This window comes from Balaenoptera physalus (assembly GCF_965194825.1).
Source record: "Balaenoptera physalus genome assembly, chromosome: 2".
NCBI classification, from domain to species: domain Eukaryota; kingdom Metazoa; phylum Chordata; class Mammalia; order Artiodactyla; family Balaenopteridae; genus Balaenoptera; species Balaenoptera physalus.
In genome coordinates this window covers 63,128,785-63,143,779 of record NC_138883.1, presented here as the reverse complement: position 1 = coordinate 63,143,779, position 14,995 = coordinate 63,128,785, and the positions used below count along the sequence as shown (strand labels likewise).

The 14,995-nt window shown below is 34.7% G+C and overlaps 1 protein-coding gene across 10 annotated transcripts in view; it reads right to left on the bottom strand.

The window, feature by feature from the left end:
- The window catches only part of RALGAPA1 (Ral GTPase activating protein catalytic subunit alpha 1), a 218,988-nt gene that overhangs the window by 132,185 nt on the left and 71,808 nt on the right, over window positions 1-14,995 (bottom strand). For all 10 annotated transcript variants that reach the window (XR_014261120.1, XM_082451982.1, XM_082451981.1 and 7 more), the window contains 3 exons: window positions 8,945-9,142; window positions 5,175-5,309; window positions 1,067-1,215 (listed from right to left, as the gene is read on the bottom strand). Coding sequence is in view for 9 of the 10 variants with exons in the window: in XM_082451982.1 (XP_082308108.1) it covers window positions 1,067-1,215; window positions 5,175-5,309; window positions 8,945-9,142 (482 nt within the window). In the remaining variant the exon portion in view is untranslated. The remainder of the gene's footprint in view (window positions 1-1,066; window positions 1,216-5,174; window positions 5,310-8,944; window positions 9,143-14,995) is intronic.

The window sequence follows — 14,995 nt, the reverse complement described above, 5'->3', positions numbered from 1 at the left end:
GTTGCGGAGCACAGGCTCCAGACGCGCAGGCTCAGCAGTTGTGGCTCACGGGCCCAGCTGCTGCGCGGCATGTGGGATCCTCCCAGACCAGGGCTCGAACCCGCGTCTCCTGCATTAGCAGGCAGACTCCCAACCACTGCGCCACCAGGGAAGCCCTCTTTGTTTGAATTTTACAATGAACATGTATCATTTTTACAGAAACCGAAGAACTGCTCTTCTCATCTCTCTAAAAGACCTCTTTTTTCATTCAATTAAACAAATATTTATAGAGTATGAATAATCTATGATACTATGTTAAGAAATGTAGGAAATATAAAAACAAGACAACCAGTATATATACCTTTTAGGGCGTCTCAATTCAGTGAGGTAAATGGACATTTTACAAGTAATTTAGGAACTAAGACAATTTTGACAAGATCTACAACAGAGGTACAAATACAGAATGAAAGGAAGTGAGCTGAAAAAATAAGGCTATGTGGAAAAAGGAAGGTAGAATCTAAGGATAGTTATGGTAACAATAGGAAAAGATGACAGGAATCAGACACTCTAAAGAAAAGTTCAGACTGTGCTCGAGAGACAGCAATTTGATAAAGCTGGGAGGTAGGATCTCATTCTGCAGGGTGGAGTTTAGGCTTGAGAAAGGGCTAGAAAAGTACTCAGGAGCCTGACTGTACAAAGCCTTGAATGCCAGGTTGAGGAATCAGGCATTCATACATTCAATCATTTACTTATTCATTCATTCACACATATAAATTCATTTATTCATACATGCATGCCAGTATTCATTCCTGGGGGTGGCGGGCACTGGGGGAGGCCATCACATGCCCACTTTAGAAAGATAAACAAAGGCATCTTGTGGCAGTTTGATCAAAGATGCTTGAGATAAAATGAAGGAGACCACTGTGTCATCATGATTATTACATAAAATATTATATTTATTCACTCATTCATTCAATAATAGAAGCCTGTACAATATTGTTACAAGCCCTCTTCACAGGCACTATTCCTCTAGAATTTACTATGCTCATATACACAATAAAAAAAAAAAAAAGATAAGTATTTTTACCAAGTCTTTTTGTCCATTGATACTTGCACAACCATGAACCGATAAATGTTAAGAATTCGTTTACACATATCTGTGTGCTCATCCAGAAGATTTTTTATCTCATTTGCAGGTTCAAGAAGAAATATGTTTGAGGAGTTTATAATAAACACCTAAGATAAAAGAAATCATTAGTGATTCGTTACAGAATTTCAATGGGAAATTTCTTATTCAAAGGGAAAACAACTCAAGATGCTGATAACTAGGTGATCGACAACAAACTTAAAAGCATTAGACTGTAGGTTAATTCTAACCCTGCTTCTACCACCAGCTTGATATTGGAAATTTAAGCTCATTAAATCTATTTTTATGTTTATCTAGACAAATATAAAATTACTAGTAGGCACCCGAAAAAAATAAGCCAAGTGAAAAACAGCATTTTTTAAAAGTGAGGGCGCTTTAATATAACAACCTGATTGTTGTCATAAAATGAAAAGAACAATAAAAATTAAAAATCGTTTAGGATAAAAGATGATACCTCAATCAAGATGGACTTTCTGAATGAGGTGTTCAAAACCATCTATTCTCTTTTTTCATGTTTATTGACTATGTGTGCATATCTGTTTTGGTAATAATAGACTGCATGAACAGACTGCATATTATAGTACTACTAATCAGGGCCCATCAATATGTATCTTTAATTAAATTCATTATAATCAAATCATTAATTGTATTTTGTTACAGAGGAGAAAGTTGTTATAATGGTGACAGGTATGTGCAAAGGTTTTCAAAGACACTTTGGAGGAACAGAACATTACATCTATTGTGAATCTAGGACATTTACATTTTCTACACCCATAATTCTGATTTAAATCCCCTGGATGAACTCCATGGCAAAATACAGTTGTAAAATCATGTAAGAAAAGGCCATTAAGCTAACTTTAAAATCGGGAAAAGAGCTGACTCTGTAAGTCTAGCAACACTGACTAAGAAAAGCAAAAAAGAGGCACAAATAACATTAGAAAATACGGACATACCTACATAGCCAGTAGAGAATTTTAAAATGATAGTTCAGTGAATAACTTTATGTCAATAAAATTGAAAATTTAATAAAATGGATTAGTTTTTAGATAAAACATAAATAGCCAAAACTGACTCAAGAAGAAATACAAAGGACGTATACATCAATACCATAAAAGAAAGTGAACTGGTAATCAAAGTATCCCTGATCCATCCCTAAACACCAGGCCTACACTGCTTTACAGGCAGAGTTTTGCCCAGCCTTCCCAGTAGATGATCCCTATTTTACACAAGCTGTTTCAGAGACAAATAAACTACCCAATTTATTTTTATAAGACTATAATCCAGTTATCAAAAACAGACAAGGATTACATAAGAAAAGTAAGGAAGAGAACAATAACACTTATGAACATATAGACAAAAATCTTCAAAAAACAGTAGCAATTCAAATTGATCAAAATATAATACTTTATGACCAAGTAGTTATTTACTCCAGAAATGTAAGGATGCCTTGACATTGGAAAAGTCTATTAATATACTATATCCTATCAACAGATTAAAATGGAAAAAAGTACGATCATCACAATGCATAAAGAAAAAGCATTTAGCACTTATTCATTATTTTTTTTAAATTTAGCAAACTAAGAAAAAAGGTAAAATTCCTTAATCTGAAAAAGAATATTTATCAAGAACTACAGCAAATGTTATAACAGCAATTGAACCTGAAAAGTTCTGCCTGAACCTGAGACATTTGGAAGTAGTGCCAAAAGCCAAGAACAAGACAAGGGTACTCAATATCACCTCATTGTCCCGGGAAACCCAGTAAGCAAAGGTGGCAGGGAGCAGAGAATGGATATAAATATGGGTGACTTAAAAAAGAAAAAGCAAAGCTCAACCATGTAGCAACATGGAAGAAAACCATTCCAAAGAAAAGGAAAAGCAAGTTTAAAGGACCTGAGCAAGTTTAAAGGACCGGTGAGAGCTGGCCTAGCATATCTGAGGAACAGCAAGAAATACAGAGTGAAGTGAGGAAGGGGAAAAGCAGTGGGAGAGACGTTGAGAAACAGCCAGAGCATGTGAAGCAGAGCTTCTCACACTGCCAGTGGTGAGGGAACAGGTTTTCCCCCCAATCTTACCGAACAATCCTATTATAAAATACAATTTAAAAAATGAATAGGTAAAAGGAAATGAAAAAAAGACTTTTCATCAGAATCAAGAGACATTAAATGACTTAGTTTCTAAACTCTCACTCTCAATTTTGTAAATACCTTGTGGACCAGCACTAGTCTGTGGGCCACACTCTGAGGAGCAATGATGTAAAGGCCTGATAGACCATTGGGAAGAACTTTGTTTTTATGCTTAGTGATCAGGAAAAGCCACCAGAGGGTTCAGAGCAGAAAAATAACATGATCTGACTTACATTTTACAGGATCCCTCTGGCTACTGTGTTGAGAATATACCAGGATGATGGATGGACAAGACCAGAAGCAAGAATACTAATTAGAAATTTATTGCAATAATCCCGATGAAAGATTACTGAGGCTTGAACACAAGAGGTAGTGTGAGTGCTGAATAGCAGTCAGATTCTGCATACATTCTGCAAGTTGACAGAATTTGTCGTCAAATTAGATATAAGATATAAAAGAAATACAGGAAATTAGATGGCCTGAGCAACTGGAAAACAGCTGCCATCAGATGAAGCAAGGAAAACTGCAGGAAGAGCATGTTTGTTGAACAAGGTGAGAAGCCAAGTTTTAGACATGTCAAGTTTGAGATATCTATTAGATCTTCAAGTGAAGATGACAACTTGGCATTTGAATATTTGAGTTCAGGACTCATAGAGTTCAGATAAGAAGTCTCAGACTAGAGATAAAATGTAGAAGTTGCAGTATATAGATGACATTTAAAGCCATAGGAATGGATGAGATCAACAAGAGAGTAAGTTTACATAGAAAAGAGATCTGAGAGCTGATTCCTGGGCACTTCAACATGAAAAGTTGAGAAATATATTGAAAAATCAGTAAAAAAAAAAAAATCTGAGAAGAGGCCAGTGAGTTAGGAGAAACACAGGAGGGTATGCTACTCTGAAGGCCAGATGAAGAAGGGTTTCAACAGCGAGGGAATGATATACTCTGTAAAATGCTCCAGACAACTCTAGTAAAATTAGGATTGAAAAACATCCATTCGATTTAACAATGGGGAGGTCACATGTGGCCTTGACAAAAATAGTATAGTTTAAAAAAATGAATGAATATAATGAACTAAAAATCAATAACACAAAGACAAACAATCCAAAAGAATAATGGAAAAAGCATATTAACAGGCAATTCATACATGAGAAAAGATGCTCAATTTCAGTAGTGATGAAGGAAAAGCAAATTGAAACAGGGAAACACAAACTAAAACAAAATGAGACAACATTTCACACACACAGGAGCAGCAAAAATTAAAATCTGACTATACAAGTAATGAGGAAGATATAAGGAAATGAGGACTTACAAGCACTACTGGAGGGAATGTAAATTATTATAACCATGCTGGAGAACAATTTGGCAATTAACAGTAAAGTAAAGCTGATAATGTACAAATGCTCCAACCCAGTAATTCCACTTCTATGTATATATCCTAGGGAAATTCTCCCACATATGCCCAAAAATACATATATAGCATGTTTAATGTAGCATTATCTGGAATACTGAGAAACTGGAAACAAAAAACCATCAACAGAAAAATGAATAAATAAAATATGAAATAATCATAAATTGTAATACCACAAAGTAGTTTAAAATGAATTAACTATGGCTATGTATCAACAACAAATCTCAAAAACATAATGGTTAATGCAAAAAGTTGCAGATGACAGTACACCATGACACAATTTATATAAATTTTAAAATTGTCTAGAAAAAAAAATGTAATGTTTATCAATATACATTATGAAGTGAAATGAAAGTTAAGGGAAAAACAAAATTAATATGGCATAATGATAAGTAATAAATGTGGGTGGTGAGTTCATTATATTTTAAAAATTACACTGAAATACTGAATTTTATACCTTAAATATTTAATGATTTTTATTTTATTTTAAAAAAATAAACAACAAGTCATCTACCTGCAAAACTGCCTGGGCACCAGCTCGTATGTTTTGTTCTATGGCTTCTTCAGAAGCATTATGAACATCTTGGTAGGTGCCATTTTTTGCCCAAGTGGAATTTCGAACATGATCAGCAATACTGGTCCCATTTTCCTGAAGCAAAATATCAAGTTTTTAATATTTCATCAATTAAGAATGCTGTGACAAGTCAGTAAGCTGAAGAAGTAAACTGGAAACTACTGGGTCCCTCTGCTAAACATCTTCTCAAAATAGAAGATAAGATACCCTATTTGACTACAAAGACAGCATATAGGTGCACTGTAAAAAAGGTTCTCACTGACAAAAATACAAAGAAAGTAAAAAAATCATCCATAAGGACCAGCCGGAAATTGTATTATTTCAGATATAGACATCTTTCTATCTATCTAATGTATAAACCTCCCTTCTGTACATTTACACACTCAAGAATGGGATCATATTATTTACAGCTTTGTAAAAGATAAATTCTGTTGTAAAATAAATAAATGCCAGAATCCAAATGACTTAAATAAAACAATAGAAAATAGCTTCTATTTATCCTACTTGAGAGTAGTAAAATTCCTATTATCCGAAGACAGATGAATACTGCTACTTCAAACCACTAACACTGCAGCTTTCTGCTTGAGTTTGGCTGTCAAAGTCCTGCTCACTAGGGAGCTCCCTCAGTCAAACAGAAATTTCACTCAGAGTTGATCCCTTTTTTAAAGTTTCTCTCTAGTTTCTTTCTGCTTTTGGTCACTCACCAGTATCTTCAAATACCTTTTTTTAATACGTATTTTGCTTAGAGCTTACAATTTTAATATATGGGAGGTTCAGTCTAATATAAACTATTGTTTCATTACCAGCAGTACTGGAACTCAGTGCTGTCCGAGTAGCCAATACAATATGCCACGGTCTGATCTATAGCTTTCTCTCAAGCTCCATACTTCTATGATCAGGTATCTTCTGAACAGTTCTTCCTGACTGACCCACAAGCACCTCAACTTCAAGATACTTAAAAGTAAATTTACATAACCATGCCCTCCCCTTCCTACCAACTCCTATAGCCTCCTTGGCCGCTGTCACCACCACCGCACTCGCACTTATTTTCTCTCCTATTCATGTGCGAATGGCAACTACCCTGGTCGCAATAAAAAGAAACTTGGGACACCTTTTCGTTCTTCATACCCAATTAATCATCAAAATACTGGTTTCACCACCAAAGGAGCTCATTTATCTGTCTTCTCCCTTATATTCCCATTGTAACTGCCACTGTCCTTTATCAGGTACTTATTATCTCATTTCTGATACTTCCTAACTAGTGTCCTTGCCTCCAGACTGACCTCCAATCTATCTTCCACTCTGAGCTTGGTATGAGCCTTCTGAAATATGTAACTATTAATGCCATTTTTCTATTCATAATCTTTCCAGTGTCTAGAATGTAATCAAAGTCCACTACAACGGCACACAAGTTACTAAACAGAGCCTAGTTCTTGTCTATCTCACATTTCTTACCACTCTCAACCACCTGCTCTTAGCTACAGCCAAATAAAAGTCTTCTCAGTGTCTCTTACATCTTTGTAGAAGTTATTCACACTGTGTGGCTCCTTTCCCATTTGTTACCTGCTCTTTGTATTATACTACTTCCTCACTGAAGCCTTTCTTAGGCAGAATGAGGTATTCCCTCTTTCACGCTGTAGGATCGTAGCAATAATATTGTTTTATAATACTTAAATTTGCATGCTTGTCTTCTTGCTAAATCATTGTTACATACAGATAGAAATGATGTCTTTTCATATTTCTATCTCTAACACTTGTTCTCAAAATGGGCATTACATATTTTAGATAGCACTCAAACTTGTCAGAGTGTTTTGTTGTCACAAGAATTGAGAATATCACTGGGATTTAATGGGATAAGCCAGGTAATGCTAAACATACAACAAGGCACATGACAGTCTGCACATACACAAACTGTCCTGTACTCTGCATGTCTTTCAAATGTGTCACAGACACTTTGTGAATAAAAAATCCATTAATAATTAATTATCTGAATCTGTAACAACTCCATTTTATAATTAACACCAAATTTTAAATGATTTATATACATATATATCGAATTTACCAGAAATACAAATCAATGAAAGATTACAACTTTTGTTTTTTGCTTCACGCCATTAGCAAGAAATCACATCTCTAATGGCAACGCTGGTGAAGTATTTAAGGAGCCAATAGAACACAACTATGCAATACACCTACATCACCCTGCATTTGTAGCTTCCTTCCTTCTGGCTTTCCTCCCTCCTTTCTACTGCTTGTTTTTTTACTATGTATGTAGGTAGATTTAATATCTATCATTTTTATTTAAGGATACTAAATGACAGAGGGTAGGCTCAGTACTGAGCTATAAATTCATAACAAAAAACTAGAGGAGAACAAGTTATTTAGACTGATAGGTTTATTTTCTAGCTTGATGCAAAAACTGCATGTTTTTGCTGGTACATAACAAATACAACTGTGAATATTCTTTCATAATTTATATAATTTTATTTACTTCAATTATATTTCTTAGTTTCATTTTTTCCCTCTAGAACTAGGGGAGGATGCCATATATACATATATACGTATATATGTATGATAGATATATACATATATATCATATATACATGTATATATGATATATACATATATATCATATATACATGTATATATGATATATACATATATATCATATATACATATTCATACATAAATATTGATTCATTGAATCCCTATAGAATGTTGCCTATTCATTTATATGTTAATATCCTGAAAAAAATCCACTGATGAAGTTAAATTAACCACCAAGGTGATTACCAAGTCACGCCTATCTGGATTTAGTAAGATATATGTCAATATCAGAGTGTAACTTTTTGGTGAGAACCTGACCAATGGCAAGTGTGAAAAACAAACCGGAATACTCTGAATTCTTTCTTGGGAATTTTTGCACTAGAGCTGACTGCAGAATAAAAAACATCTTGACCTGTTAAGTAAGCTGGTCTGTGAAAAGAAGTACTGCAGTTTACTCACAGAGGGGAAAGAATGAGATAAGAGAGAGCATGAGTGGAATTTGGGTCCCTGGTTCCATTTACTCCTGAAGTCTAAATGAATAAGACAGGCAAGGGGGGATTGCACTTTGGTAATCACTCTAAGATGCATTGGGGGATCTTAGCTCCCCAACCAGGGATCGAAGCCAGGCCTAGCAGTGAAAGCACCGAGTCCTAACCACTGGACAGAAAGGGAATTCCCACCACACTTTTAAATATTATACCTTTTATAATAGCATCTAATTTTGATCCAGGCAGTGACTTAAAGAATCAGAATACGACCTCTTTTAAAGTTGTCACATCAAAGAGCTTTGGGATAGGGTACTGAGGTAACTGTTACATTAACTAAATTGCAAAATATAACTGACCCTTGAACAACACTGGGTTTAGGGCGCCAACCCTCCGAGCAGTCAAAAATCTGCGTACGACTTATAGTTGGCTCTCAGTATCCAAGGTTCCTCCGTGTCTGAAAGATTCAACCAACTATGGATCATGCGGTACTGTAGTACTTATTCAATATTATTGAAAAAATCCTTGTATAAATGGACCCACACAGTTCAAACCCATGTTGCTCAAGGATCAACTGTATACTCAAAGGTATCTTTACCTTCCCATTTATCCCGTATTATCTCACTCTGTGAAAATCTAATCTATTAAACATACTAAAATACGTAAGTCTTATTTTACCTCTTCTCTCTTTTCTCCTTCTTCCATTGAAATATCATGGTCTGTGACATTGTCAATGCATGGTAAGTCTGAAGAGGAGATCACAATTTCTTCAGGCTCTTGCATGAACAAAGGCTTTTCCTCTTGCTGGATCCATTCTTGATATACTTTTACCACTTTTCTCATAGCTGCTGCTTCACAAATTGGTAATAAAAATGCCTAGTGAAAAAAAAAACGAGAGAATATAGATAATGATACCTTTTACTTTGCCACAAACCACTAACACATACATTTCTATCTTGTTATAAAATGTGAGATATAAATGATTTTTAAAGAGTTAAAGTCAACCAATTCATGGTCAGAAAAAAACCTTTTGTCTCCAAATAATTTGTAAATACATTAAGATAGAAATACTTTTGGTAGGGAGACACTGATTTCCAGCACAAGGAGCAAAGATTTGTTTCAACTGTACTATCTCAGAATGAACATATTCCTTGTAACTATGCTCCTAAAAGATTAATGTAAATACACCTTTTCATAATAAATCACATTTTTGTAACTTATATTGTTAGGCTTTTTTAAATTAACATTAAAATGAATTTTGATAAAAAGATTTTAATCAAAGAACAAAAATTATGACTCTGAGGCGTAATAAAAATACCATGTAACGAGGCAACTTAGCTTTCCTAAGAGTATTTTTTAAAAAGTTACATCTTTCTTCTTTCATTTTATATATATAAAGTTATACAAGTTAAATAATAAGGCAAAAAATACTTAGAAAGTTAAAAGAATATCTTACAGTTATTCTTTCCTTAGGTACTTTCAGGTTCCCTTAAGCTTTAAAAAAGTATGTATCTTCCTCATCACAAAAACATTGTCACATAAAAAAAAAACGTTTTTATACAATTCATACTTGCATAAATAAAGCAATAAAAATACTCTTAATCTTACTATCCAAAGTCCTTCCCTTATGCACGTTTGTGTTTCTGTGTTATCATTTTCACTTTACTTTTTTACAAATAGAATTTGACTTTTCTTTATTTTTACAACCACTACCTATTAATTTCAACTGTAAAAATCACAAGACCTTTACCTAAAACCTGCCACTTTCTACTCTAGAATTATCAGTAGGTGTATTTAATAATAATCATGGGGTTAAATGACTTTATCTGATTGAAACTAGCCAAGAAAATCAGGTTCCTGAGATAACGATGAAAAGTTAATGTGTAATATCAACGTATTTAATGTTCTTTGGTAATCCTTTTATTTATTTGCTATTATTGATTCCCTAGCAAACTACTGCGTTGGCCAAAAGGTTCCTTCAGTTTTTTCCATAAGATGGCTCTAGCAGCACTTAGTTGTCTTTAACTTCATTCGAAACAATTTCGTTAGACTGCATGTGACAGCTGTCATATCAGCGTGCATTTTAAAAAAGACATCAAAATTGGTAATTTTTGTGTAGCCATTTTAATATTGAAGATAGAAGAAAAAAGCAACATTTTCAGCATATTATGCTTTATTATTTCAAGAAAGGTAAAAACTTAACTGAAATGCAAAAAAAGATTTCTGTGGTGTATGGAGAAGGTGCTGTGACCTATCAAACATGTCAAAAATAGTTTGTGAAGTTCGCACTGGCGATTTCTCGCTGGACGATGCTCCAGGGTCGGGTAGACCAGTTGAAGTTGAAAGCGATCAAATCGAGACATTAATTGAGAACAATCAACATTATACCATGCAGGAGATAGCCAATATACTCAAAATATCCAAATCAAGCACTGAAAATCATTTGCATCATCTTAGTTACGTTCATCACTTTGATGTTTGGGTTCCACGTAAGTTAAGCGAAAATACCTTCTTGACCATATTTCTGCATGCAATTCTCTACTGAAACATAACGAAAATGTTCCATTTTTAAAACAAATTGTGATGGGCGAAGAAAAGTGGATACTATACAATAATGTGGAACGGAAGAGATCGTGGGGCAAGCGAAATGAACCACCACCAACCACACCAAAGGCCGGTCTTCATCCAAAGAAGGTGATGTTGTGTATATTGGGATTGGAAGGGAGTCCTCTATTATGAGCTCCTTCCGGAAAACCAAACGATTAATTCCAACAAGTACGGCTCCCAATTAGACCAACTGAAGGCAGCACTTGCCGAAAAGTGTCCAGAATTAGTCAACAGAAAGCGAATAATCTTCCATCAGGATAACGCAAGACTGCATATTTCTTTGATGACCAGGCAAAAACTGTTAAAGCTTGGCCGGGAAGTTCTCATTCATCTGCCGTATTCATCAGAAATTGCACCTTCAGATTTCCATTTATTTTGGTCTTCACAAAATCCTCTTAATGGAAAAAATTTCTATTTCCTGGGAGACTGTAAAAGGCACCTGGAACAGTTCTTTGTTCAAAAAGATAAAACGTTTTGGTAAGATGGAATTATGAAGTTGCCTGGAAAATGGCAGAAAGTAGTGGAACAAAAGGGTGAATACATTGTTCAATAAAGTTCTTGGTGAAAATGGAAAATGTCTTTTATTTTTACTTAAAAACTGAAGGCACTTTTTGGCCAACCAATACATTACTTGCTACTTTCCTCCATCTAACAAACCCATTCCAAATTTTCATTCTTATGTTCCAGCAGCTTAATGGTCAATGGCATAATTTTGATCATCATTGCCTGCTCTAAGACTATTTTACAACTGAAGCAACAGCTCGGCCTTCCTTAAAGATTTTTTTTAAAAAACCAAAAAAAAAAAAAAACCCCTTAAATAATCTCCAAAAGGTTCTATTCTCAGATACTGAAAAATTAACTTAAAAAAAAAATTAGCATGGGAATTCGCTTTATTTTCTGCTCATTTTTGCTATGAACTGAAAACTGCTCTAAAAAAAAGTTTACTAATTTTAAAAATATTAGATCCAGAGCTAAGATCTTCATTATTGCATAAATTATCACACTATACCCCAAATGGCCGGATGAATCTACTAAATAAAGACTAGAGTGTATATATATGACATTTGTCCTTACAGACCCCTACACTGATTTTGCTGACACCCTAAATAAGGATCTTGAGGAAAGACTGATGTTAGTTAGCCATGGCTAAAAATCTGATGCATATAAACTAGAGGGCCATTTTATACATTTACAATGAGAAATGGTTGTCTCAGACCAGAAAATTCAAATCCATATTGGCACCTTATCTTTCTACAAAGAAGAACTACTCACAATCAGACATAAGTATTAATTGATAATAAGGGAAACTGTCATCATAGGCAAGAATATTTGAATCAACGTGCTCAGCAAATTTTCTCTCTGTAGGTAGACCTGCATGAGGTCACCTCCAGTTTTATGGTTCTATGACCATAAAACTACATCATAACCAGACAACTACATGGAGGAAGAATCAAAACAATACGAGATGGAAAAAATCAAATATCTGATGGTATCAGCTTAAGATAACCTGGTACATACAGTTTTCTAATAATTGGCTTTGCCAATGCGGTCTGATTTACTGGTAGCTAAGGCTCTCTTCTTCACTGAAAAAACACTAACAAAACATGTTGGTCTCTGATTATTCTTTTAATGTGCTTCCATTATTAATCAACCCAGATTGTGACAGACACATTCTTTAAAATTTAATCAAATACAGTGAGCGTTTAGCAGACCTGGGAATTTTTTGTCTCCTTAAAGCAGTGGTTTGCATTTTGGTCTCAGAACCCCTAATCTGCTATATGTTAACACAAATAACACATTTTCCAAATTAAAAGAAGAGTGGCATTATTTTAAATTTTTGCAAATCTCCTTAATGTTTAGCTTAATATAGAAGACAGTTGGATTCTCTTATCTGCTTGCTTCTACATTAAATCTGATACAATATCACATGTCAGGTATCCTCTGGAAAACTTCACAGTACACTTGTGAAACAATAAGAGTGAAAAAGGTTTTGACCTTACGAACCTCAAAAGATCCTGGAGATTTCTCATGAGCCCCAGATTATACTTTGCCACCCACTGACTTCGGAAAAAAAATTATGCATATGTATGTATGTTTATATTTTTTAAATTTACATACATATAAAATAAATCTGTGGTGCTTTTAAAGGTTAAACTCTTGATGTGTTATATTTACCTCATATCAAAGTACTTGGGGCTCCTCACTGTAGCCTCCAAGTACTAACAACATAAAGCACAATAAATGGGTTTCCCTATGAAATAGAGGGTTAATGTCTGGAGTCCACTTATGCCTATTCTATTGGATATGGAGAACAATTTTATCAAATATAAAATAACAATTTTATCAAATAATTTGGGCATTCATGTTTTACAGTTGTATCTTTGTTTTAAAGACATGTAACAATATAAATACCTTCATCTGAGATAGAACTCACAATCATTAAACTGGCCCTGAAAAAAAACATTATCAGCTATATAACAAATCAGCTCAAGACAGCTTCTAGAAATACATGTTAGCCCTCAGCTAGGACTGACAAAGTGCCCAGCACTCAACAGTTACTGAGCTTGATTCATTCACCAAATATTTATCAGGTGCCTAACTCACTGCCATGCACTATGGCTACAATGATGACTGAGAAAGAGAGGTATTCATGGAGGGTAATATGAAAGATCAAAATTAAACACACATTCAAAAAAATAATTATAAAACTCAGGAGAGGTACTATGAAGAAGAGTACAGCTTTCAAAAACATCGTTAAAAAAGAGGTACTTACTGTGTGTGTGTGTGTGTGTGTGTGCGTGCACATGTGTGGGCAGGTGCTTCTACCTGTCTGTGGGTGGGTGGGTGAATGGGTGAGGGTGGTCATGGAAGACTTTTCTAGTGTAGTCACATTTAAGCTATGACCTAAAGGTTGAGTAGCCAGGCGAGAAGGGGAGGCAGGAAGGATAGAGAGGAAAGAGGGGAAGGTTGAAGGACAAAAGTTCAGATAGGGAAACAGTAAGTGTAACGGCTATGAGGATGAAATTATTTGAAAGACGAAAAGTAAAGACATTTCTACTAAAACTATTTACCTATAAAGGACTTGTGCTCTAGCTGGGATTGCTAAGGGCAAGATCATTCTATGCCCATATACCTGATAATTAATGGAATATTTCTACCTATACTATAATACATTGTGGAACATATGAGCCTTCAAAATCACGAAAAACTATTACACAGATTCTCAATTTTGCAAATTTATCATCAGTATTAAGCAGGTAAAAATAGCTTTCCTAATACAATCTAATCTTCAAAATTGATTTCTTTTCAAAACATGAATGATTCATTGGAGTCACCATCCTAAAATCTATTTTTCCTTAAGTTTTACCTTAAAAATCACTTAAAAAAAAATAGCTGTTACAATAAAAATAACATCTCAGAGAACTTCAGTTCCCAGCAATATCATAAAAAAGATATCCTGGAATCTACCTGCACAGAACACCTAAAAATTATCACAAAAAAAATGTAATATACATATTTAAAAGAATGGCTCAGCTTGTGAGGATATTCTGAGTCTAGAACAAAATGGAAGTATTAATCTAGAGAGGCGAAATAATCAATGCAGCTGCTGGGTGCTGCCCTGGACAGCCTCCAGAGCTTTGGTTTAAAAGGCCAACTGTATGGAGGGGAGAGACAGATCAGAGTCCTACGTATAAAGCTGATAACAATGAAGGCTACATCCTCAATACAAAGGTGAGCTAGGAGGGAAGAAAAAAACTTGACTCCAGAGAAGAGTCAGTGAGGAAACTTGTCTGTTGACTTGGGGTAAGGAAATATGAGAGAAGAACAGCCTTCCCTGCAAATTCATATTCTCAGGCTGGCCATCACCTAACTTTGAGTGCTGCAAAGTGAGAAGAATCATAAGCTAAGAATTGTAATTTAAAGTAAACCAAGGTTGACAGGACCCCTGAACACCTGAGAGAAGCAAGTGCAAATCCTCTCTGGAGAAAAACATCCTTCAACCCAGGTTTCAAAGTAATTTCCACAAAATTCCAAAGAAATGTAAGCTCTTAACACAAAAATCCAAAACAAATGAGGGCGAGTAAACAGAAACAACAAGGCCAGAACTGCAAAAACTTAAGT